General features: G+C 57.9%; 1 protein-coding gene across 20 annotated transcripts in view; it reads right to left on the bottom strand.

Annotated features, from left to right (window-relative positions):
* Positions 1-1,382: 1,382 nt before the first annotated feature.
* The window catches only part of Rap1gap (RAP1 GTPase activating protein), a 65,216-nt gene continuing 41,586 nt past the window's right edge, over positions 1,383-25,012 (bottom strand). For 2 of the 20 annotated variants that reach the window (XM_076565468.1, XM_076565466.1), the window contains exons 3-24: positions 21,124-21,159; positions 20,219-20,266; positions 19,433-19,471; positions 18,887-19,072; positions 15,403-15,506; positions 15,094-15,172; positions 14,697-14,750; positions 13,724-13,807; positions 13,431-13,531; positions 13,170-13,299; positions 12,086-12,241; positions 11,691-11,762; positions 11,029-11,115; positions 10,599-10,736; positions 8,854-8,985; positions 5,999-6,108; positions 5,202-5,315; positions 3,994-4,114; positions 3,225-3,327; positions 2,850-2,953; positions 2,642-2,682; positions 1,383-2,346 (exon numbers count right to left, since the gene is read on the bottom strand). In XM_076565468.1, the coding sequence (XP_076421583.1) occupies positions 2,674-2,682; positions 2,850-2,953; positions 3,225-3,327; positions 3,994-4,114; positions 5,202-5,315; positions 5,999-6,108; positions 8,854-8,985; positions 10,599-10,736; positions 11,029-11,115; positions 11,691-11,762; positions 12,086-12,241; positions 13,170-13,299; positions 13,431-13,531; positions 13,724-13,807; positions 14,697-14,750; positions 15,094-15,172; positions 15,403-15,506; positions 18,887-19,072; positions 19,433-19,471; positions 20,219-20,266; positions 21,124-21,141 (1,989 nt within the window). In that variant the 5' untranslated portion in view covers positions 21,142-21,159 and the 3' untranslated portion in view covers positions 1,383-2,346; positions 2,642-2,673. Of the gene's footprint in view, positions 2,347-2,641; positions 2,765-2,849; positions 2,985-3,224; positions 3,328-3,993; positions 4,115-5,201; positions 5,316-5,998; positions 6,109-6,966; positions 7,045-8,853; positions 8,986-10,598; positions 10,737-11,028; positions 11,116-11,690; positions 11,763-12,085; positions 12,242-13,169; positions 13,300-13,430; positions 13,532-13,723; positions 13,808-14,696; positions 14,751-15,093; positions 15,173-15,402; positions 15,507-18,886; positions 19,073-19,432; positions 19,472-20,218; positions 20,267-21,123; positions 21,160-23,389; positions 23,557-25,012 lie in introns of those variants that run through there. The other 18 variants (XM_076565457.1, XM_076565456.1, XR_013049409.1 and 15 more) reach the window with 17 other exon arrangements.

Below are 25,012 nucleotides of genomic sequence, written 5' to 3'. Positions count from 1 at the left end.
CCCATGACTCCAGCTGTGCCGAGACCACCGTGGTGAGGCCTCATTCACTGAGTCTCATACCAGGGACCACAGAAGAGGGAGCGGAGGGCCAGAGAGCCAAGATTACCAGGAGAGTGAACTCAGAGTCCATGCCCAGGAAGCTCTATGCTGGATGTCATGGCTGTAGACCTTAGGCTGGGCCAGAATGCACTGTAGAGCTGAGCTGGTGGGAGATGGGGTGACCTAGAAGGGGGAACCACCGAGCCAGGGCAGCTTGGAGCCAAACCCTGATGGTCAAGGCTGGAATCTGGGTATGAGTCATGGTCCCTGGGTGGCCTGAGGCAGCTGAGGGTCATGGAAGGGCCCTGTCAAGAAAGGCATGGTACATCTCAGAGAGCCTCATAGTGTCTCAGGATACCTCAGCATCCTCCTGGGAAGGTGGGAGTGAGATATGGGTACCAAGCTTCTAGAGAAGCTAAGCATGCCTGCTCCCTCTGAGCTCAATTAGATAGCTACCACCTTCAAGTCCCGTGTCCTACCCATGAATCCCCTGTGGCTCTGTCCCTGAAGAAACCCATCCTCCATGGCTCCTCCAGCCAGCCAGGCCCACTCAAACTCCATCAGCAGCCACCACAGCTCTGGGTGTCTCTCCGCTATCTGCATGATGGCCCTGGGCTTGGCATTCAGGACCATGAGGTCTCTGGCCTGCACCCTAGCCTATCTCATCCCCTCTAGGACGGTCCTGACTTTGGACCCCTCCCCATGTGAGGTGCTCTCTACCCTCTCCACACGGAGGTCCCTCTTCCCAGAGACCTCTTCCTCCTCTGCCCTTCTGCTCACTCCAGCACATTCCATCCTTTAGCCGTGGCACTACGCTGTGAGCGCCTGAGGCGACTTTGACCTCTCCTCTGTCCCTGCTGGCGATCCTTTGGTGCCCCCTGGTGGCCACACAAAGGAAACCCTTGGGATTTGGGGGACATGAGCAAGGAAAGGAGATAATTGTTAGTTGAGCACCTACTGTGTGCTGGCCACTGTCTGGTAACTGTGTACACCAGCTCACTAGATACTCACAGATCTAGCCCCTAGGAGGTCACAGGCTAGCCCTCCTCCTTTAAGAGGAGACTGACTTCCTTACCACCAAGCTAAGGAGAGGCAGTGCCAGGGCTGACTCCAGAGCCACACTTTTCCTCCGTGGGGAAGGGCACAAGGCGGGGGAAGAGGGGGGCCATGGAGAGGAGGCCTCAGCTGGTGTTCACAGACCCTGCGGCCTCCTGGCCTTGGAGGTGGCCCCAGACTCAGCAGCACGGGAGGGGACCAGCTCCTTCCCTCCACCTTGGGTCCTCTGGGCATTTATCTGGAGTGTGTCTAGTCAGTGTTCACACAAAGCCAGGCTCAACTCTCAGTACAATAGCGATAAATAGAATTTATTTTGTACAACCCTTACTGACATACATACAGCCACAGGGCTTCCAGAGTGGGTGTTGGGGCCGGAAGTCTCGACTTGGGCATGGCTCCTAAGAGTGAACAGGTACACACAAGGACATGGCTCACAGCAGCTATGCCTGGCAGCCCCCTCCACAGCTGTGGTGGGCAGGGGGATGGCCTGGACTCCAGACCAGCTGAGACCCCTCAGCCCAGAATGCCCAGGCAGGGTTAAGCTGGGTGCCGGATGAGGAGCCAGGGAGGACCCTCTTCCCAACAGGGGATAGTCGGCCATCGTGTGGAGGCAGTGAAAGGATGTTGGCAGGTCTGTGGTAAAGCTGGGGGCTCAGGTAGGGTGACAGGTACAACAGCCCCAGCCCCTTAGCCCACCTGGGGCCTCAGAAAGCAGTCAGTGTGAGAGGAGGTCCCCAGGAGGACAATGGCCCCCTTCTGGGGCAGGTGCATGGACTCAGTCTTCAGTGACCTCTGAAATAATCTTGTCCACGTGCAGCAGAGATGCCCAGGGAAGGAGAGTGCCTTGCCCGAGGTCCCACAGCAGAAGCCCCACAGGACTCCCTGTTCAGTGCTCACTCTGCACACCTTGCACCTGCTGCTTCTACAGAGGAGTGTGTGTACACACTGCTCCTTCTCCTCCTACTCTGTTCCCCGTGACTCCAGAGGGGAACCCAGGGGACAGAGGCCCAGGTGGGGGCAAGCCAGGGCCACAGTCCCTGCCCACACCCAGAGCCCCACCTCGGGGTGGGGAGGGTGATGCCAGCAGCATCCACTCCCAGCTCTGGATGGCTCCGCCCTGCGGAGACAGCCCAGATGGGTGGGCCAGGGGGGTTGGAGGCAGGGGTACCAGGGGCTGGGGTGGCTGTGGGGCAGAGGGCCAGCTGCCTGGATGTGGCGCAGCATCTTCTCCTTGTGCTTCTGAGGCCTCATCTGCAGGGGAAGGGAGATAAACTCAGAGGAAGAGGAGGACAGCTTGGGAGGGCCAGGCATGGGCTCCTTCCATCCCATGGGCATCCCCAGCCTTCCCCACGGTCCATGATCGCCCAGTTCCTTTTGGCTCCATCAAGCTCCCCAACAACTCATAGGCAGAGGTGAGGGGGCACTCTGAGCCCCACTACATATATAGGGAAACTGAGGCCAAGAGGCACCAAGACCAGCCCAGGTCCCCAGCTACCAAGGACATTCCCCTCCTCCACCCCATAGGATCAGGTAAGTACTGACTGACCTGCTCAGTCCTGCCTTCTGATGAGGTGGCAGCTAGCAGCCCTGTGGGGACAGATGCAGCCAGAGGTGGGGGCAGAAGACACAGGGAACCAGAAGTCACTGGATGAGCCCAAGTCCTCCTGGCCTAGAGGAGCATCCAGCCATCGGGGTCCCCCCTGGATCCCTGTCCCCAACCAGCTCTACCCTCTTCCAGGAGGGGTCCCTCATACCATCTGGGGTGTGTGCTGCTCAGATGCTTCCAGCTGGATCTTGATCTCGGGACACGCAGGGTCCCCCGACTTGCCGGCGTCTGGGTGGGGTGACCGCGTGAGGCCTGGGAAAGGGGGCAGGAGGGAGCCACCTCACTGGCCAAGAGGAGGCACCGAGGAGATGCAGGCATGGATGGGGGGTTGGCATTGGGGTCCCCCAACCCTGCCAAGTTCCTCCCTTAGGTAACCTCACTCTTAACTCACCTCCCGGCCACGCTTTAGTGTCCTGTGAGACCTGTCCACCTATCCTGGACCACGGCCCCATCCCCACGCTCCCCTGCCGTCTGCGCCCGGCCCGCTCCCCCCCACCCCCGCCCAGGGCAGCTCTCCTCGTACCTGGGGAGCTGCCCCCGCTCGCAGTGCTCACGCTGTCGTCCAACCATGTGCTGTAGAGGAAGGAGTCCCGCTTATGGGGAGTTCCTGAGGACGACACGCTCTCCTGGGAAGGGGGGGGAGGTCAGCCCCGCCCGCAGCCCCCACCCACCCCCATCCCTCATTCACTCCACACACATCTGCTTCTGTTCTCCTGGTCCGGGTCTCGGGGGTAGAAGAGACCCGGTCCCTGACCTCAGAGGCCTTGGAGTCTCAGAGGCCAACAGGCTGTGAAGAACCCTGTAACTCCACTCTAGAAGGCCAGCGGGCAGGACCCGTGTCTGCCAGGGTACAGGCCAGGCCGGTAGCAGGTACCCACTGGGAGTATGTTAGATGAAAACCAGCCAAGGGTCCTGAAGGGGAGGCCCAGGCCACGGGGAGAGAGTGAGCCGGCCTGGCCAAGGGGGAAGGAGAAGGGCAGGAAAAAGACAGCGTTGGGTACAGAGGCCTGAGGGTGGGGTCAGCTCGTGACACTAAGGGACTGCAGAGGAGCTCAGGGTGTCTCAGGAAGAGATGAGACAGGGCGTGAGGAGCGCCTGGGTCCTCGGGGGTCTCTGTGGACAGCACCGGGGAGCCGTGGAAGGCTGAGATTTGTCCGTATCTCCTATGAGCTGGGCTATCCCCCTCAACACCTCAGCCACAGCCAGGCTTATCCCTCTGCCCAAAGCACCTCCAGAGGCCTGAGGGGCCCCATCCCACCCCTGTGGGGCCCCTAAGCCCTCGGGCATCTCACCAGGCCTGTGTCGTCTCCGTCTACACCTTCTGTCTCCTCCACCACGCTGGCGAAGCTGCTGGCACTGGATGAGGATCTGGAAAAGCCTTGCAGGACCTCGGCTCTCTGGGCAGTCTCCACTCTGCCACACAGTGCCGTCAGCTGGCAGCCTCGGGCGCCGCACCCCCCTCCCCTGGCTCCCCGCCCTCCCCGAAGCCCAGCCTGGAGCCAGCCCAGCAGCCTATGGCTACCGCTACAGCTCTTCCGGCCTCTTCGCCTCCATGGACTCCCAGCGAAGCTGTTCCTGTCGCATGGATCTGGATGCCCCCCACCCCCCGCCATGCTCAACGCCCTCTTGTGGCTCCTCGCTGCCCCAGGGAAAGTCTGATGGCTTTGGCTTGGTGCTCAACAACCGTGACACTAAATGGCTTAGTCTAGTAAACATTCATTGGTCCCCTGAGATAGTCTGTTATTATGGGACCCATCTCACAGACATGGAAGCCCAAGGAGGGTGGCACTCAGCCTCAGGTCACTCAGCTCAAGGTGTCTTCTGCCCAAAGTCTCGCCTATCCCAAAAATCCCACAACCCAATTCTGTCCCCGTCACACAGCAGTCTGACTCTCCAGCCCATGGTGAGTCCCCTTGACCTCCACCCCACACCCTACTTCAGCAGGGACCAGCCCGACAGAGCAGCAACCTCCTCAGGTCTCCCAGCCTCTCCCGCCCACTTGCCAGCCTCTCTCAACAGCATGTTTAAAAACATGGCTCTCTTCGTAGGGTTTTATCCCATTTAAGGTAAAACTCAAAGCTCTCACAGAGCCTCCAAATCTATGAGCAGGTCTCCACCCACCCCTCTGACCTCGTTCCCACCACCACCCCATGGCCCCGTCCCCCAGTCTGCTCCAACTGCAGGCATGCCTCAGGGCCTCTGCACTTTCGGGGTCCTTCCCAGAACCCTCTCTCTGCCAGGTCCACCAGGGCAGATTCCTCTCTCAGCTCTGTCTAAAGACCTACTAAGGACACCTCATTCCTCCTTGCACCCCTGCTCTCTCCCCCTGCTCTCTGTGCAGATGTGGTTTGTTGGTTAGATTCTCCAGGCCTGCAGCTCTGTGGCCCTGGGTACACACAGCTGTGTTCCAGAGTACAGAGGGTACACAAGGCACTCCATGCGACGTCAGGAAACAGAATGGGACACTTTCTCCCTAAGCCCAGTGTACCCGGAGCCCTACCTGTTCTTGGTCGTGGGCATCTCCGGGGAGCTCTGAGTGGAAGAGTTCTCCGACTTGGGCTCCTGAGAGACGTGCCCGCTGTCTGGGGTCTTCTGGCCAGCTGGAGGGCTCTCCCTGCGGGGCACACGGGGGCAGCAGGGGGGACTCAGCACCGAGCCTGGCAGTGGGGTAGAATGGGGCCCAGGCCGTGAGGAGTGGTCATGGGCATGGTGTAGCCGTAGGTGGACTGTTTGGCTAGCTGGCCCTCCCTCTGGATGTGATGGTCTCCTAAAGGACGCCCAGCGGGGATGTGGTTACCCAGGGCTTGAGGCCAGGATTTATAGTCTGAGTTCAGGTGGTGTGAGACTACTGGTGGCTACTGCATCCTGTTCCCGATAGGGAACCTGCACCACAGCCCCGGGTTGCGGCCTGTTTTCCTATCTCGCTTGCCCTTTGCCTTGATGAGTCTCGGAGAAGTCGGCATGCCCAAGGCTACACAGCGAGATAGGTGTCGGCTTTCCGGGCTCAGCCTTGCCCACAGGCGTTCACAGATGCCGCCAGCCCCTCTCTGCTCCGCCCTTGCTGGCTGAATGAACTGGCAAGCTGTTTCTTGATCTGAGAGGTGCTGGCCCCAGGGAACCAGTGGAACTACTGAGCGTCAGGTGGGGCATTTCCTCCTAGGTGATAGCTCTCACTGGAGGGTGTGCGGCAGAGGGCAGGGGCGGGGGGGGGGGGGTGTGCAGCAGGCTGGCGGCCCCCGCTGGTCAGGGCGGGAGGTGTGCTGGATGCCCCCGCCAGTCAGGCTCCCACTCACCCACCTCTTCTCCTGAACCTCCTGGATGTTCTCGATGCCAATGGCACTGCTACGGCGGGAGCCGAACGGACCGGACTTCTTCCTCGTGGGGCTCTTCCCAGGGACAATCAGGGACTGTGGGGAGAGACTCGGACTCAGTGCCCACCTGCCTCGGAACCCCAGCGGCCCCCACCTCCCCCTGGGGCCCTGCCACCGCGCCCTGAAGCCAACAGGTGGTGAGCAAGAAAGGAGAGAAAATGTGCTTTCCGGAGGGCGGCCTGATAGACGGGCAGACCCAGAGAGGGCCAGTGCTGCTCCGGAGAACACACAGCACGGCTGTGCTGGACCTTAGTCTGAGAAGGGCAGGGGCAGCCACTAGGGTCAGAAGGAAGGACAAATCCTCAGACGGCCCCGCCTTTTGCCCCTGGGCCTCATGGGAGCTGCAGCCTAAAAGTAGTAGTGAGAAAGCAGTGGCAACCCCAGCCCCTACCAGGGCATCTGCACCCTCAGACTTCAGGCTCTGTCCCCCAAATAGGGACATCCCCATTACACACACTATGGCGGGATGCCCGGCATCAGAAGCATGGGGAGGTAGGAAGTGGGCCCTGAGGAGGCGTGAAGGGAGGGACAGGACCTGCAGGCAGCTCATGGTGTGGAGGGGACACAGGGAGAGGAGAGAGATGTGGCGCTTCATGCAGAACCGGCAATATTGGGAGACGTGCAGCTAGGTCTTTGAGTGCCAGATCCCGGCAAGGACCCAGTCAGGGTTCTAGGGGCCAGGCCGGGGCCAGAGTCTCCTAGCGAGGGCCTGGGGACTCTGACCAGGTCCCAGCATCACCAGAGCTGTGGCACTCTGCCCTGCACGCCCTTGGGCCTGTCCTGGGAAGGGGGGGGCAACGTCCCCAATATGGCCTCCGTCCTGAGAGCCAGCAGAGAGCAGCGCGTGCAGGTGCAGGCGGTTCCGGAGCCGCGGCCCCCGGACGGGATGACAACCTCTTCCACAGCTCCTATGCCTAAGGCGCTGCCCCGGCGTCCGAATCTACTCGCGCTTTTCCCGGGAATAAGCAATGACTGGCGTGGGGCAGAGAGGTACAGAGAGGCGGGGCGGACACGAGGGGAGGAGGGAGAGACAAAGAGGCAGTGGCAGGTGGGTACCGCAGGAGCACACCACGTGGGCAGAGAGAACCCACGGGTCGGGAGGGCAGTGGGGCACAGTGGGGCAGAGGAGAGACAGGAAGAGAGGGCAGGTGGGTGCAAGCGGACAGGGTGAGGGGAGGAATGACAGACGGTGAAGGGAGAGGAGGAGGAGGAAACAGGAGGAGTAAGAGGAGGAAGCAACGTGAAGAGAGGAAGAGTTGTGCAAAAACAAAAACAGAAATGGGTCTGGTTACTACACGGTGGGTGCTGCTGGCCTGGCCCTAACCCGGGGCCCTCCACAGCCACCCCCAGGGGGCCAGGCCACTCCACGGGCTGAGAACCTGGGTTGGGGAGAAGCTGGGCCAGCTCCTAGATGACAATGGACTTGGTGACCACTGGAGAGCAGAGACCTCACCTTGCTCCCCTGGCCAGACCAGACCACACGAGAGATGGGGGGGGGGGGAGACTCCTGCCACATGACACAGCCTCACAGCACGAAGCACAGGGCTCGGCATGCAGCAGACGGCAAGAGGAGGATGGGAGGCTGGGTAGGTGGACAGAGGGACGGACTGATGGATAAGTGGACGGATGTGTGGATGGATGGATGGATGGATGGATGGATGGATGGATGGATGGATGGATATGTAAGTGGGTAGATGGGATGTACAGATGGACAGGTAGGTAGACAGATGGGTAGATGGACTGTACCATGGGTAGATGAATGGACAGATGCATAGGTGGGTGGCGGGGTAGACGGGAGTGTGGGTGAGTTAGTGGGTATGAGAGGGCATGTGGGGGTGGAGGGGCAGAGCAATGGGGGCAGTGTCTGAGATAGCCACTAGATGGCGCAAGCAACTAAGTCATAATTTAGGTTTATAGAATTCACTGAGTGTGGGGAGCAGATGTCCGTAGAGCCTGGCAGACAATTAGTAATCACAGTGAAAGGGTTCACTCAAGAGAAGCCCACACAGAAGCCCAGTTCCAGACACACAAAAGGCAGTCACAGGCATCGAGGCCCTGGCTGCCGCAGACACGGGATGCCACACAAGGAATGTCCACACAGCAACACACGTCCTGACAGACAGCAGATGTCCCCTGATAATCAGGGCTTAGCACACATCATTGGTTCACACAGCAGCCCAAGTCCTGATACACAGTAGATGCTCACGCAACAGCCCAGGGGTGGGGCACACAGCAGGTGCTTACAAAGTAGATGCCCACACAGCAGCCCATTTCAGACACACAGTAGGTGCTCACACAGCAGCCCAGGGTGGTGCACACAGTAGGTGCTCACAAGAACTCAGGGCTGGGACCACAGTAGGTGCTCACAAAGTGCATTTTCCACACAGCAGCCCAGGTCCTGACACACAGTGATGCCTGACATAACAGAGGTGCTTCCAGAACCCCAAGGCTTGGCAGTAAGTGCCCACACAGCAGCCCGGTTCCCAGCACACAAATGACAGCAGGCGTTCTGTTAGGACTGGGACACAGAGGCCGCAGAAAGTCACATCCAAATAAACAAAGGGCCAGGAGGAGAAGGCCAAGGGGATGGGGAACAGTATCCCAGTATCCTGATTGGGGCACTTGACTGTGGAGAGCAGTGTCTACACCAAGTCCAGTGCCCAGCATGGGCACACGAACAACAGGGCAGTGGGAAGAGGCAAGGCCAGGCCTCGGGAGGCAGGGAGAACCAAGGGCCCAGGGGCGGGGGGTGGGGGGCAGAGGAAGTTGGGGGACACTCACTATTCCAGCTGCCTTGGCCAGGTCAGGGTTGTTGGGGGTGAAGCTCCCACTGTGGCTAGTAGACACGGTGTTGGGTTTCTTGTTGCTCAGTCCCATGGCATCCATGGACTGGCTCCGGCTCCGGATGACCCTCTGCGGGGGTAGAGGTGGGCGTAAAGGAGGTATTGGCTTCCTGGGGGCCTCTTACTTTTGGGAAACCTCGGGGATACAGGCATCTGGTCCCTCCCCACCAACGGCACCCTCTGGGCAACCCTAGGACGCCCCACCTCTTTGTGATATATCAGTTTCCCTCGGTGCCACACAAGAGGCAGGTATACAGAGGGCTTTGGATGTCTCACCAGCACACGGTCTCGTGGATGTACAGCAGGCAATACTGAGCAGGTACCTGCTGACTAGGCTCATCAGGAGCCCTGCGGGGCCCTCTTAGGGTCCTTTCGCCCTCTTTCTGTCCATTTCCAGACCATGCTGGATCAAATGCTTCCTCGGGAGCCAGATGGTGTATACAGACTCTGCCATACAAGCCTCCCTACCAGGTGGGACTGTCTAATGCCCACGTTACCTAGGAGAAGACCTAGGCAGAGGGGAGCCTGGGGCCCATAGGGATAAATCCTATGCCCTTCCCCGTAGACTCTGTTGCCTTGGAGGCATCCTTTAACCGAATCCAGGGCCACTGCTTGGCACCAGTCAGATGAGAAACCCCTAGATTCTGCTCAAAGAAAACACTAGACCTATGTTCGGTCCATGGGTCCCTGACTCTGGTGGTTTGGCCAGGGCTCTCTAGGCTGATTTGCTGGTGTCCTTTGTGGGCCACTGGACTAATCCTCCTATATGAACCCACAGTTCCCACTGTAGCTGAGCCTGAGTAAGTGAGGCCACCTCCCACTGGTGGCCTAGGAAAAGCAAACGCTGCTTAGTGCCCTGCAGCTGGGTGGGTCCAGGCCCCATCCAAAGGGAGGCACAAGTCCCCTCCACTGCCCAGCTCTAGTTTGTCCTTGCTCTGGTAGATGGGGCAGGAGTTGACCTCCACATTATGCTAACCTAACTGCTTAGCAAATAATTAAAAAACATTGTGTGGTGAGCTGTCATGGCCCCCATTTCCCTACTCAGAGGATAAACTGAGGTTGGGGAGATGCCCACACTGGTAAGCGGCAAAACAGATATAAACACAGGGACCTGGTGCTCTTGGCTAAACCACAAAGTACCAGAGGAGGTCACATGGCAAGGTGCCTCTGCCCCCTGAGCCTGTTTCTTATAGACACGACAGACCTCCTCCTCTCTTTTCTGCCCTCAGACCTGACAGCCACAGCCCATGGCCACAGTGGCTCCTGGCTGCCATCTAGAGGACTCCAACCTTTGGTGGTGCTCCCAGGTAGACAGACCCCCCCCCCCAGCCCCTCCAGCCATTAACTCCACCCCAAAATGAGAGCCCCACTTTATATTCTACTCGAAGCACAGAGCACATCTCCAAATCTCCAAGCACCTGAAAGTGCAGGTCCACCAAGCTCCGTCCTCAATCCCAGCCACACTTCTAAGCAGAGATAGGAGCCCTCAGCCAGACCCCACCTCTAGCTACATCCCCAGGACTCACACTTGGAGACCAGCCCTAACCCCACCATAAGCCACACCTCAGACCCTCCCCAGGCCCCCCCACACCCGAGCTGCCTCTAGCTCTCATGTCCCACTGTTCCTCCATCAGCCCACCCGCCTAAGCCCCAGCCGGCCAGCGCAGAGCCCAGGGCGTTCACCTTGAAAGACTCGAAGAAGCCGCCCCCGCCACTGCCATTCTCCAGCTTATCATCGTCGCCGCCCAGGCCCATCATGGACTGGCTGTGGATGTGGAGTTCCTCATAGAGTGTCTCCAGAAGGGCAGCTCGCGTCCGCTCCTGTGGGTCGGCCATGAGAGACCCCAGAGATCAACCCCTGGCCTGGCAATTCCAATCCCGGCCTCACCTACGCTATGGGAGGCATGGGGAGGCCCTTAGTTACCTGCACTGGCATCCCCAATCCTCTCTCCTCCTGCATGGCATCCGCCCCCTCCACCCCATGATGGACACTACCCTCTGCGGCCTCTCACTTGACCTGTAGCTCTGTCCTCCCCCACCAGCCCCCCAAAGCCAAGGTCTGGACATGCCTTTCCCCTCCAGGGAGGGTGTCCATCCCTCCAGTCCACGTTACCTCCAGTTTGGCGAACTTCTCTGCTTTATAGCAAGCGTACTCAGCGTTGATCAACTTCGTCAGCAGAAATTCCTGGAACTCAGGCCCCTGGGAGCCCCCAGAGTGGAGGAGACGAAAGGGGGGGTCAGATGAACACTACAGGCAGGGGCTGAGCTGGGTGAATCCGGCTAGAGCTCCCGAGCTGTGCCATACTGTGGTCTGAAGTGACCACCTTCACTCCCAGAGGGCTTCTCCTTGGGCTCAGCTCTCTAGCTAGGCACCTGCAAGGGACCCCCAACTTGGGAGGGCCCAGCAGAACATGCAGGGGGAGGGAGGGACCAAGCCAAGGTTTGACATGTAGCTACTGAGGGGTTGACAAGGACATGTGTGCACACACACACATCCCCAAAAAACACATTTTAGAGGACAGTCTTCAGAGAAAGAACTGAAAGACCACGGTCATCTAGGAAAAATGTCCAACAGCCCCGCGGCTTACTCTGTGGCCTTGTAGAGTAAGTCACAGCATTTATCAAGATAAAGAGGGGGAACACAGCTGAAGGGTGAGGGGACCTAGATCCCCGTACAGAGCGGGGCTTCAGGTCCTTCTCAGGCAAGGCTGCGGCCCCCGCTGGCCCCTCCCACTTAGTCCTGCTCTGGTGATGGGGAGCCGGGCTGCCTCCTACCTTCCTGAACACAGCAGGGTCCGGGAGGGGGGGCCCAAAGAAGGGTACATCGTCTCTCGCAGTGACGGAGACCTGGAAAGAGAAGAAGCTGTTTCTGTGGGGTCCAGGGCCCACCCTGCTCACAGCATCTAGAAACCCCTAAATTAGTTCCTGTCTCATGGGGTTCAGGAGGCTCTGGGGCTGCTCTGGGCAGGGACCTTTTAAACCAGAATTTCGGCTCCTCCAGCCACTGCCCTGAGTCTGCAGGGTGGGGCTGCTGGGGAGACCTCATGAGGATGTGAAGGCTGAGGAGGTGAGATTAAGACCGGACCTGAATGGGAGGTAAGTGGTCCCCCTAAGGAGGGGCCCTCCTTCCTCACAGCCCACAAGCCCCGGGAGGCCCCAGTTTCACCTACCTTGTAGAGGGGGCCATCGGGGCCGCCCCCCTCTGCCTGCACCACCACGTAGGCATGCAGAAAGTTGGATGCAATCATGTCCGGCACAAAGGGCGTGTTCTCGTCCTGGAAGACCACAGCGACGATGTCGTTCCCAATATGCCGTTTCCGCTGCAACTGAGCACAGGGCCACGGGCCTTCAGAGCCTGGCCATGCAGGGTGTGGGACAGGGGTGCCCAGAGGGTGTGGGGGCTGGAGGGGGAATGGAGCAAGCAGAGAACATATCTAGGGGTGTGTGCTCCCTATCTTAAAATTATTCTGGTTTCCTTGGATACCTCTGACAGATGAGAAAATGGAAGCTGAGAGAAAGTGATTCCAAGGTTTCCCAATGCCCTTGGGGACTTGAACCTAGGTCTCAAACCCAGGTCCCACCTCAGCCCTTCCCCTATCTCAATCCTATCTCAACACCCCCAAACATGGTCCATCACTGAACAAAGACATTAGTGTTGCTAAAAGGGAAAGCCAAGGAAAAAAGCCAGCAAGAATATACATCTCCATCATTATTACCCTCTCAGCACCCTGGGCTCGGGGGGTAGAGTCAAGCAGATGGCCTGATGGGAACTCTGAGAGAAGGTAAGCTGGATTTGGATGTCAGGTCGAAGAACATGCCCGAACTCCCTATTTTTCTTCGTGGGACTCCTCACTTCCTTCTGTTAGCAACTTGGCAGCCTGTCGTCATTTCATCTTAAAGCACTTCCTAACTCCTGGCTCTGCTAGGTCTCGGGACCCTCACAGGACCCCACCACGCATGCCCCTTGTTCCTCGCCAAAATACAAGCTCCCGGAGGCAGGGCTCCTGCTGTGTATAATCTACTCTGTTCACATTCCCTCTCCCCTAAGTCTCTACCTCGTAGATGCCATTATTATCACTGCTCCACAGAGGCAGACGCCAGGGCTTTCCCACCTCCCCCGTCCCACCTGCAGCCCGCCCTGGGGAGAGAACAGGTCATTTCCGTATCTGGATCACAGAGCCAGCATTGAGTCCGGCATAACGAATGATGAACAGACAAGTGGATGGGGGTCACAGGTATGGGTGCCCAGGCTACCTGCTGGGCGTCCCCTTCCGTGTATGGCAGCTTGGTGGACACGTGAAACATGATCTCCTTGTTGCGGAAGTTGCAGTACACGGACTCGGTCCCAGTCTGCCCGTGAGTCACGTCCAGGCCTCCTCGGAACCTGTCCCCAGGGCCCCCGGGCCACGGCTCAGTCTCCAGCTCCAGGCAGGCCTCCATGGGGCAAGGATGGGGCTCCCTCCCTGCTCGGGAGCATGGTCATATCCGCTCTAGCCATCTGACCCTGGGACTTACCCCTTGAAATCCTGCAGTTTGACTTTCTGGCCCAGGAACTCGAGGAACTCCACGAAGGCGGGACTTTCCTCATTGGTACTGAAAAGTTCCTCTTCGGACGTCTGGGGACCGCACGGGGGCCAAGTCGCAAAGCTGCGGCTCCTGAGTGGCCCTCCCTCAGCCCCATTTTCTCCCAGAGTGCCCATGGGCGGTCCCCGAGCTCCTGGGAGACTGAGTGCTCTGGCAGGTGACTGTTGAGGGCGAGGTGGGGTGGGTCACAGGGCCAGGCCGGGGGAGGGGGTGGGCAAACGCACCTGCCCCAGTTTCTGATAAATGACTCCAAACTTGAAGTTATTGCTGATAACATGTTCATCGAAGGTGACGATGAGCCTGGAAGCCTATGGAGAGAGAGGCGAAGTGTTCCCTGGGAGCATCACTGTGCTCCCCCACTGCCCCTCCCCACGCCATCCTCAAAACAACATCAGAGGGGGACGCCATCATTCCCCTGCTGCTAGCTTTCAGAGACCTTCAACATTGTGCCTCTAGTCAGCACAGGCCTGGGACCTGGCTCTGATTCTGCTGGATTTCTAAGTTCTACCATGAACTTACTATGGCCAAGGCCATCCCAAACCACTCTGCAATGCCCGGCTCACTCCCTGACACTTCGGCAAAAAACTTCCTCATGCTCCTAAACACCCCAAGTCCAACCGGCTTGCCTTGGGGCCTTGAGCCGGTGGGTCCCTCCTCACTCTGAGCCTGTTTCTCCCACTGAAACCAAGTTGTGGGACTTGATTTCTGAGATCCCTTCCTTCACCTTTCAGGACTTCAGCCTGATGAACAAGTTCATCCAGGACCCCCCAGGACATTTCAAGGCCCCATCCTTCAGAAGACAGAAGCCACTGTATTTATTCCATTATTGTCACAGCCACAGGAGCCAGCAGCATGGGGACACACTTATGGGGCTATCAGTGCTATTCTGTCCCTCCATATCCCCTAGAAGGCAAGGCCCATGGGAAAGAAATCTAGAGCACAGAGCATCCTAGGAAGCTCTCTAGGTAGCACTGAGATATTCTAGGCATGAACAAGGCTCCAGGCAGGCCCCCTTATCAGCCACGCATCCATAAGTAAACATACAACCCTCCTGTGTTTTCTCCTGCACACTGGGGGCAAGGTAAGGTTGTCGGGGCAAACAAGAGGCCCTGGGGAGATGCCCAGCCACCAAGGGTACCCACAGTTGCCCACTCCTCCCGCTGCCACCCACCCTGGGGAACAAGTCAGGGCAGGTACCTTGGGGTAGAGCACAGGGTAAAATCGATCCACATTGACATCTTCACATACCAGCTGTAAAAGACGACAGGGAGGGCGTGAGCTGGGGTCAGGGAGAAAGGGAGCTTCCTGCGTCTTGGTAAGCAGAAAGGAAGGGAGACGGGCCAGTCTGAAGCAACAGAGGCTAGTGACAGACTGGGGACCCTCACTGCTGGGGCTGAGAGAACTGGGGCCACCTGGGATCTGTGGGTGCTGTAAAGAGCATTAGAAGCACATGTGTAGGTCCCCAGGACAACACAGCGCAGCATGCACCCTGGGTGGGTGGGTGGGGTCAGGTAAGAGGCTGCCCATAGAAGCAGCTGCCCTATGCAGGCCCAGGGATCCCGGAAGTGCCAGACCCGGGTGCTCATGGCCTCACCTTTGCCATCTGGACCACATTGGGGAACTCGGTGAGACAGGAGATAGGGATGACATCATGGTAGGTCCGACACTTGGTCCTGAGGAGAAAGCTAGCAGGTGAGAGACCCAACGGTGGGAAGACCTCAGGGGGACCAAAGGGGACAGCAGGGCACCAGGCCTGGCTAAGGCACTACCTTGCTGGGTGACCTCAGGCAAATTCTCGCTCCTCTCTGGGCCTCCGTCAGGAGGGCAGGTACAGGGAACTGTGCACCTGAATTCTGGACCTCAGTCCTCTCCTGTCTTGGGGTTCCCCCTTTGACTGCCTTACCTAAGCAGTAGCCTCAGATGTTCTTGATCCCCGATGACATCGTACTTGAGTGAGAAGACCAGGTGGCCAAGAGCAGTGTCCAAAGAATAGTAATTGAAGTGTTCCTGTGGTGGGAGGGGCAGAGGAAGGGAGGGAGCTGAGCGTTTGGCTTCTGGAAGCAAGACAGCCAACTCTGTCCTGGCTGATGTCTATCACCAAGCAGCAGATGCCGTGGGCAACAGCGGACTCTGCACCAGATGGATCCGCCCCTTAGCAGCTGGGCAGCCTGAGGAGCACACCTGTTCTCCATGCCTCACTTTCCTATTCTATGAGATGGGAGGGAGGCCACCTGGATGGGGTGGGGGAGTGAGGTAAAAGGCCTGGCACCATGGTAAGAATGCCTGTTGGAACTTTGTCTCTGGCTCCTTATTAAAGTCAGAGCCACATGCATATCTGTGTGTCTGTGTGCAGATGTATGTGTATGTACGTACGTATGCCCCAGTCCTTAAGTACCCAGCTATCGCTCAATAAGAAAAGCCAACTAGCCAGGGTGGTGGTGGCACATGCCTTAATCTCAGCACTGGGGAGGCAGAGGCAGGGGGATCACTGTGAGTTCAAGGCCAGCTTGGTCTACAGAGTAGGTTCCAGGACAGCCAAGGCTATACAAAGAAACCCTGTCTCAAAAAACCAAAAGAGAAAGGAAGAGAGAGAGAAGAAAGAAGGAAAGGAAGAAAAAGAAAGAAAGAAAGAAAGAAAGAAAGAAAGAAAGAAAGAAAGAAAGAAAGAAAGAAAGAAAGAAAGAAAGAAAGAAAGAAAGAAAGAAAGAAAGAAAGAAAGAAAGAGGAAAGGGAAGAGAAGAGAAGAGAAAGAAAAGCCAACTAAACAGGTGTGGTAGTGAACACCTGGCATTCCAGCCTAGGAAGGCTGAGATAGGCGATCCACAGTTCAAGGCCAGCCTGAGCTACACAGTGAGGCTGCCTCAAGAAAGAAGATGCTAGGATGGGGCTGGATGGGTCCGTGGTTAAAAGCATGGACTGCTCTTGTAGAGAGGACTTGAGTTCTGTTCCCAGAAACCATGTCAGGTGGCTCACACCTGCCTGTAACTCTAGGGTCAGGGGATTCAGTGCCCTCTTCTGACCTCCACAGAATGGAGGGAGTGGGGAGGGAGGGAGGTTTAGGGGCCACTAGCATGTGCCAGGCACTAGAAGGAAAAGACGCCGAACAGCTGATTGCCCAACCTTTGGCTCAGTGGCCCCTGAAGCCAAGGCCCGTGAGAAACAGGAAGTGACGCATCCTAACTAACCAGGCAGGTTCCTGCTCTCCTCACCTAGAGAAGAGGGGACGCCTATGACAGCAATGGTACCCCTTCTATGGGAACCCAGGCCTTTGTGGGGAACCTTCTGGGGGGACATTCCTAAGCCCAGAAGAGAGGCACTGCAGCCCCAGCCTGGCCTGGGCTCCCCCTGCTGGCCTGGGCCTGGGAGTGGAACTGTACGCCACACCCGCCCTGGGAATCATTCTGGAAGTGAATCTTGTTTAAACATGAACATTGCATCTGGAGGCAGGGTGGAGAGAGAGGCAGGGCTAGGGGGTGTGCCCTCGAATTTGCAGCTCCCCTGAACTAGGTCCAATGAATGGACCTAGACCAGAGCCCCCCTGAACCCCAGCCTAGGCACAGGGTTGGAGAAAACCCCAAAATGCCTGACCCTGTCCACAGATGAGTGACAGGTACTTGGCCAGGAAGTCCAGGGGCTGGGAGTTCCCCACAAGGCCAGAGAAGCCCTAGAGACACAGTGGAAGGTGGGATCATGGTCTCAGGAAATCAGAAATCGGTTCCTAAGGCCACCCTCACTGCCTCTTACCAGCATGTGGTCCTGTGCTAGACACTGCCTCTTCCCTAGCTACCCCACCACCTCCCCTCTGTCCTGCTGACCTGACCCTGGTCACCACAGAGCCCACCTGTACCTTAGTGTCTGCTGTGTGGAAGACCCTCCCCCCGCTCAGCACTGGGACTCCTTTAGGAAGCTTTAGAGTGCCAACTTCATGCCAGGCTCACAGTCCCTGACTCCTAGGCACAGCTGAGTGTACTGGACAGTGGGCACCTGGAATGAAGGTCTCCCGCCCTCCAGCCAGGGGGTAGACTCAAGTGCTGTGCTCTGGGTCTGTCCCCAGGTGAAGGCTGGCTGCATTAGTCACCACACAGTGAATGGCCCCGCCCCACCCCCAACCAGACAGCACCAGTATTTCCTAGAAGCAGCCTGGTGCCCTGGGGCCACACTGAGGCCACATATTTTCCTAATCCTGCAAGGGTACCCCTTCTTCCATTCTGTGCACACACACACACTCTGATCTAGACCAAGTCACCTCACCTGAGTTTCCGCTTCCTCTCTCGCAAGTATGGGAGAGTTGCTCTCACAGAGGGAGCAGACAGGTGTGGTGGCAGCTACCATCAACCACATGTTTATTACATGCTTCCCATGCACTTGTCTTACCCCCATTTTACAGATAAGGAAGCAGTTAGATAAAGAAGGTTAAATAAAACACCCAAGATAACACGGCCAAATCAACAGAAGGAGAGCCAGCCGCCATTTGCAAGCAGGCCCCGAGGCCCCAGAGCACACAGCACACCTCTCCTATTTTCACAGCAATCTGACAGCATCCCGTGTGATATCCAGGGCCCCAGCACAGGGGTTCTCAGCTCCCACCCAGTAACTTCTTTCGTTTCATTTCTGTTGAGACAAGATCTCAGTCTGTGGCCAGGATAGGCCTTGAACTTCTGGTAATCCTCCTGCCTCAGATTCCCAAGTGCTGGCGATTACAGGCATATAATCGCCATGCCCAGTGCACACCTGATAACTATGGAGTTATCACCTTGCTCAGCAACTACTCAGCAGAGTGTCACCGTGGGTCAGTCTACAGAGCAGTTACTGGGCAGAGTCCCTGGCTCGGAGGCTAGGGTGACACCAGTCCATGTCAAACTATGACACTCCTGTGTCTTCCCAGCCCCTCCCCCGGCTGCTGAGGGCCAAGTCTGGTTCAATTTTGTTTTCCATATCTAGTGCTCAGTGCAAGACCAGGTATACAACTGGTGCTCAGAGACCAGGTACACAGCTGGTGCTCATAATTTATTTGCTCATGCTGAAGAGCACTTACTTGGTTTGAGATGCCACTCAAAAACCCCTACTGGCATCTCCTCATTAAGGCTTCCCAGCAACCACATGAGATGGATGTCACAATTGCCATTTTTGCAGATGGGGAAACTGAGGCACACAGTAGCTAACCTAGCTAAAGCAGGCACACAGTAGATAACTTAGCTAAAGCACAAACCATGACGGGGTCTCTTCTCCTCACAACCATGCCCGTCTGCCTTTTGCAACAATTGTCGAGTGAATGAATTAATCCACATGATGCTCCCTGAGACTCAGAATTCCGGGATACTGACCCAGCTTCACCCTAAGGCCACTTCCGGTGGGGCCCCCGCCTCCAACTCTAGCCAGCCACTCACCTTGCCCAGAAAGTGCTTCCGGTAGATGCGTGCTGTGGGGTTGCACTCCAGCTTGACCTTGGTGGAGGGAGACTGCAGCGGCTCTGTCTCCGGGATGCTGGTGATTTCGTGGTTGGTGCCTTCAATCCAGTAGCCCCCAAACTGGGGCAGCAGGATGAGGGGGAAGGGCCCTTCTCGCCCCAGGACCTAGAGGGGGACTCGGCTGAGAGCTAATCCACACGGCACCCACTAAGGGCCCCAGGGCAACCCCCACCTCAGCCCCAGGACTACCAGGTACTACGGGACAGTCCAGGGCCATGAAACCCAAGGCTCTCATCCACCCGCTGGGGAACCTGCTTGGCTCCTTACCTCTCAGCACTACCAAAAGGTGGGGGAGAGAGTGAAAGAGAGTGGCCCAGGGCCATGGGCTGAAACACGTGGCCGAGAGGCCTCGGATTCAAACAACCTCAGCACTGTCAGGACTGGAAAGTGAGTCTCCATGGGACAGGCCTGCATGAGGGCCTCCCAGGGTCATGGTAAGGGTGGGTGTGGGGCTGAGGCTGGTACCTCATGGACACTTGGGTAGGGAATGTAGTCCTCCTCCGTCTGCAAAATATAAACAAGCCAAGGACCAGCTGAGGTGGGGCTTCACCCTTTACACACACACACACACACACACACACACACACACACACACACACACACACACACACACACACACACGAGCTTGCTCAGAGGCTCCCTGAGTCTGATATCTTCCAAAGCTTTCTGCCAGGGACAAGGGAGGTTCCCTGCCTCTCCTCTCCTGAGGAAAGCCGGGACAGACAGAGGCAACACTCCAAGTAGGACCTTAGAAGTGACATTCCTACCAAGCACCTGGTGGCATCGGTCTAAGGACAGCTCTGAGCCCCCGGCCCCGAATGAAGCTTCAGGCTTACAGCTCTGCACATGCCTGCAGCCCTGGAACCTTCCCCTGGGCCCAGCCACATCCTCTAGGGGAGTCTCGAATCAATGGAGGTACATGCCTATCTGAGGACCTGGGCTGGGTGGGGCGGGGGCTCACAGGCCAATAAGGAAACACAACCACGTCACGGCAACCATCTTTTCGACAACCAAGGCTTCAGCTTTGGTATGGGGTGGCCTGGAGGGGCAGGTGCCTTTGGTGGTGCAGGAGGGCAGCAAGGGCTGGCTTGAAAGCTCTTGCCAGGGTCGGGGCAAAGGCTCTACAAGCTACTGAATTCCCAGGGCCAGGTGCCCTGCTCACCAATACTGACACACAGTGGCAACTGGGACACTCTTCCTGGACCCTACCCAGCCCAGTAGGGTGAATGGCCCAGAGTCTGGTCCACCTACTTTGAGAGGCGGTGGGAAGGAGCATCGCTGTTCATCCATCCTGCTTCCCTGCAAGAGAAGGTATACTGTTACCCTCCTGTCATGCCTGCCGCCGCCGGGAGCCCTCCCTGGGCTGAAGAGAAAGCCCTGAGAGAGATGCCCACGTGTGTAGGGGCACTTGCAGAGTGGGGTGTTGGCCAGATTGCTCCTCAGGCCTCTGGCATCCCCGTGGTGATGAGCTGAGGGAGGAGCAGGAGAGGAGCTTGGGGCTCTGTGCAGGAACGCACGTGCTGCTGGGAGTGGGGGCAGGGAGTGTACGCAGGCATGTGGGGTGTGTGTGTGTGTGTGTGTGTGTGTGTGTGTGTGTGTGTGTGTGTGTGTGTTTTGTTTGTAGGGAAGGGCTAGTGCATGCATCAGGAGATCCTTGGAGGGGAGGGAGATGGAGGGGGAGGAGGAAGAGAGGGAAGAGGAAGAGGCAAAGAAACTGGAGGGATGGGAGGCTGACATCCGGAGTGTTGACATGAAGGAGGCTCCTGAGCTTTCTTCAAGCCGCCTCTCACCCTACTCCGTTACCCTTTGCCCCCGTCCAGACACTCACCCATGCCACAGACAGAGCAGAGCTGGGAGGTGGAGGGTGAGCAGGGGTGAAGCAAGGGGCAGCGCTGCACCCCAGGCTGCCTGGCCCACTAATGCCTCCCCCGCCTGCATCTGTGCATCTATCCCCTCCTCCATCCTGCATGGGGTTACTGCACAGGAGCCTCCCAGGACTCTGATGAGCTGGCTTGGTATGTACATGTGGGGATGACTTGCTGGGGACCCAGGAAGGGATGGGAGCTGGGACCCTGGATGAGTTCACAGAGAGGAAGCAGGCAGGGGATGGCCACCTTTAGCCCAGCCAGCTCTGAGGCTCCCTGGCCCGTCCTTACCTGCATCTTTTCAATCATCTCAAACAGATCTGTGTTCTGGAACAGAGATGGGAGAGCGAGGTCAATCCTGAGGGAAGCCCAGCTGATACTACCAAGCCTGGAACAGGCTCTAGCCACCCCAGCTTGCCTGGTCCTCTCATCAGGTGCCAGAGGGAGTGACCAGGACTTTGTGGGAGGGGTTCTGTAAGGCTAACCCCCCAGAGTTTGGCCAGTTGGGTCACCTGGTGAGGGAAGCCCAGAACTTAGGTCCTGGGTCTCCAGCAGACGCCCTACTCAGTCTGCTTTCCTGAAGGAGGAGGAAGTTACTTCAGGAGAAGAGACATCTCCCCCTCTGCCAATACCAAGATATCATTCCCAGGATTGGCATATGGACCCCAGAGAGTACCCAGGACCCAGTCCTAGAGCCAAGACCCACCAGGCACCAGGCATGGAGGGAGGGTCTGTGGCTCACCAGCACTCAGGAAGAGCCAGTTTCCCAATGCCCGGGCCAGACAGCCCTCAACACAAGCAGTGTGCTGGGGACACTTTGGGGAGAGAGGTTGGCCTGCCATTGGTCCTTCACCTGTGCATGCACCCCACATGCACAAGCCAGCCTGTCCAAGGCGAATCAGGACACACAGAGGGTTAATGCAGCGTCTGGCAGCTGCTTGGCAGCATGGGCCTCTTCAACGCCAACTCCCTCCTGGGTCTTCCTGGAAGGCGGCATCCCTACCGGATGGAGGCTGGCAGATTGGGGGCCAGGCCTGGGAAGCCCCCAGAGTCTCCAGGGCAGCCTTCCCCCCAACTTTTCCGAGGTTCAACTCAAGCAGTTCCTGCTGCCCAGGTGGAGCCATCTGAGCTCACACACATGTGCTAGGGGTGTGTACCAGGAAACACACACTCTGTCTGTGGGACACACACAGGCCTGCACACCGTGATTCGAACAGTTTCACTGCACCAGGCCTACCTTTTGTGTACCAAGAAACACACACACACACAGGGGTCCATATGGCACCTATGCACAGTAATTCTTAAAGACATAGCCTAACACACATATACACATGTTGTTGTCCTGAGTTACACACAACACCCACTCAGGTCCGTGTACCTGAGATCCACACATTTGCAAAGCCACACCTGTGCAGCCTGCACCCCGTCACTGCACATGCAAACACAGTCATTCTCCCAGCTGAGACCAGGACACACACTGGCATGGGCAGGGACAGCTAGGTGCTCAGGGAAACAGACACAGAATCCCAGGCATCACTGCCAGGATCGAGGCATGCTGCGCAAGAGACCCAAGACAGCGTCCGACACTGCAGACAAGAGTTCTGGGAAAAGGAAGAGGAGTTAGGCAACTGCCGGGGTCATCAAGCTCCATGGGGTCCTGGGCACAGCCACCCAGCACCACACATGCACATAGGTCACGGAACCTAAGCCCTCATGCTCACGGCCTGAAGCCTGCCCACAGAGCAAGACCCAGCCTGTCAAGTCCACTTCGGCAGTACCCAGGAGCCCCTGAGCCATGGTCACCTGTGGCCACACCCAACACCTCTGAGTTTGGAAGAACAGATCCCACTGGCAGTTTGGCAGACAGACATACACCTAAAGTCCAGGAAGACAAACACACCTGTCAACTGTTTTACAACACTGCCTCCATCTGTTGGGGGGGGGCAGCCAGACAGCCTCTGACCCTACCCCTTCCAAAGACACCCAGCAATGGGCTGAGGAGGGAAGGGGGCCCACTGAAGGTGACCAAACATCCAGGCACAATGAAACATCACACACTGCTGCACCGGAATCACAACTACATCAACACTGACACATGGTACTGTCACCCAGAGTATACACACACAGCAACAAGTAACACCCACAGTTACAGTCCCACAGGCGGCAGCAGACGCCCTGACACATGGCAAAGGAAGGCTAGGAGTGGTGTGGCCAGAAGCCGGGGCATCCCACCTGGGGAAAAGCCACCACAAAGTCACCCTGTAACATCTGTACCCCTTCCGTGTAGGAAAGGCAGCAGGTGGTCCCAGCAGCAGTCACATACACACACCCAATGCCACTGCAGCCCAACGGCCACTGTCCTCACGTCTGTCCCACGGGCAGCTGTGGAAAACTGCCCATGGGACTGGGGTGCTCCGTGTGGTCCGGGTGTCAGTCCAAAAGTGCACACATCCACCGTGATGGGGCTCGGGCACAGCTTGCCGGACTCGGGGTAGTTGGGCTGAGGGGTGGCCCTAGGGTCCCCCGTCGGCCAGGCCGCCCCTGCCAACGTCCTCACCTGCCAGCCGGCCACAGCCGGCAGCGAGCCCCTCCGAGGACGGCCCTGGGGTGCTGGGGGCCGCGGCTGCGCCATCCCGAGCCCCAGACCCGGCGGCTCTGCAAGCCGGCCCGGCCCCGGGCCCCGTAGCCGGAGCTCCGAGCTCCCGTCCCGCCGCCGCTCTGCCTTCTCTGGGCTCGCCCCGCCGCCGGGCCCGAGGGGGCGGGGCGCCAGGTGCGGGAGGCGCGGGCGGGGGCGGGACATCTAGGCCACGCCCCCGGCGGCCTGGACACTGCGCCTGCGCGCAGGAAGCCTTAAGCACTTCTATTAGCAGCTGTGCCTTCCCAGGCTGGAGACCCTGCCTGCCTCTGGGCTTCAAGGACAAGGTTCTTGGGACAGCTGTGCCCAGGGAATGCAAAAGTCCTGGAGACAGTGATTTTCTTGAGCACTTCCTTAGCTGGACCCTTTTGCGTGGCTCACCGTCTTGCCATAGCCAAGGAGGTCATTGTCTTGGCTATTTGGCTATCCTTATTAGACAGATAAGAAAACCATATTCGAAGAGGTGCAAGAGCTTATCCGAGATCACACCACTAGGAAAACCAGGGATCCCTGGAAGAGCGTGGACCTGCCTCCTCCTCACCTCTTCTCCACCTCAGCACCCTGCCCAACCCTGGGGGAAAGCCTGGAATGGAGAGAAAGGCACATGCGAACCTTAGGACCGGTATTCTATAGTTTAGGTTCTTCAGGGTCTAGCTCTGGCCTTGCTACAACTTCAGAGTGTAGAAGGGAGTCTCTGGCACCTCTGTTGACCCAGTTCGCCATCTGAAGTACAAGGCCTCTGAAGTCCTCCCATCTGACACTCCTGTCCTTGTGTCTTGGGCTGGTGCAGCCACTGTGCCGTGGGGACAGGCCCCCAGCCATAGCACCCATCCTCCAGACGGAGGCTGGAGAATCCGGGGTGCTGCAGGGGTAGAGCTGTCCTCCAGCCCGGGGGGGCCAGACCTCTTGCAACTTCCCAGAAGCACTGCCCACTACCCTCTGTCCCCAGGGCCGGGGAGCCTCTGCGAGGAAGGCAGGCAGCACTTTCCTTTCCCTCCCAGACCTGGCCCCAGGTCAGGCTCGGGCCCAGAGAGCCAGCGGGAACGCCAGAGATGTGCATTCCAGACACCAAGTAGCTTTGGCTTTAATAATTAACAGCAGCAAATATTGATTTACGCAACCACTTCCAGACCTGCACACTTCCGGGCACCCATCACAATGCAGCCAGAGGAACATCCTTTCCCACACTGGCCCTGGGGGAGGCCAAGCCTGCTCATATCACCAGCGATATGTAGGCCAGGTAGAGTGGATGCTGTGCACGCTTCCAGTGTGTACGTGTGCAACTCCAAGGCTAGTTGTGACTGTATGTGACATAGTGCGTTTCTGTAGCACAGAGGTGTGTGTGGGGGGGGGTTGGAAGGGATGGGTAGGGGTGTTTACTGTCCATCTCCTTCATGTGTTCATGTGCAAGTCTGAATACGCTATAGATATGTGCTGTGTCTGTCTGTCTGTCTGTGGCCAGGCCCCCAGTGTCTAGGCATAGGACTTGTGCCCTTGTATGTAGATTCTATAGTCCCTGAGTCCTGCAGAGGGCAGCTAGAGTCT

This window comes from Peromyscus maniculatus, chromosome 2 (assembly GCF_049852395.1).
Source record: "Peromyscus maniculatus bairdii isolate BWxNUB_F1_BW_parent chromosome 2, HU_Pman_BW_mat_3.1, whole genome shotgun sequence".
Lineage (NCBI taxonomy): Eukaryota > Metazoa > Chordata > Mammalia > Rodentia > Cricetidae > Peromyscus > Peromyscus maniculatus.
The sequence above is the reverse complement of the archived record's forward strand: the minus strand, read 5'-3'. Positions and strand labels throughout refer to the sequence as shown.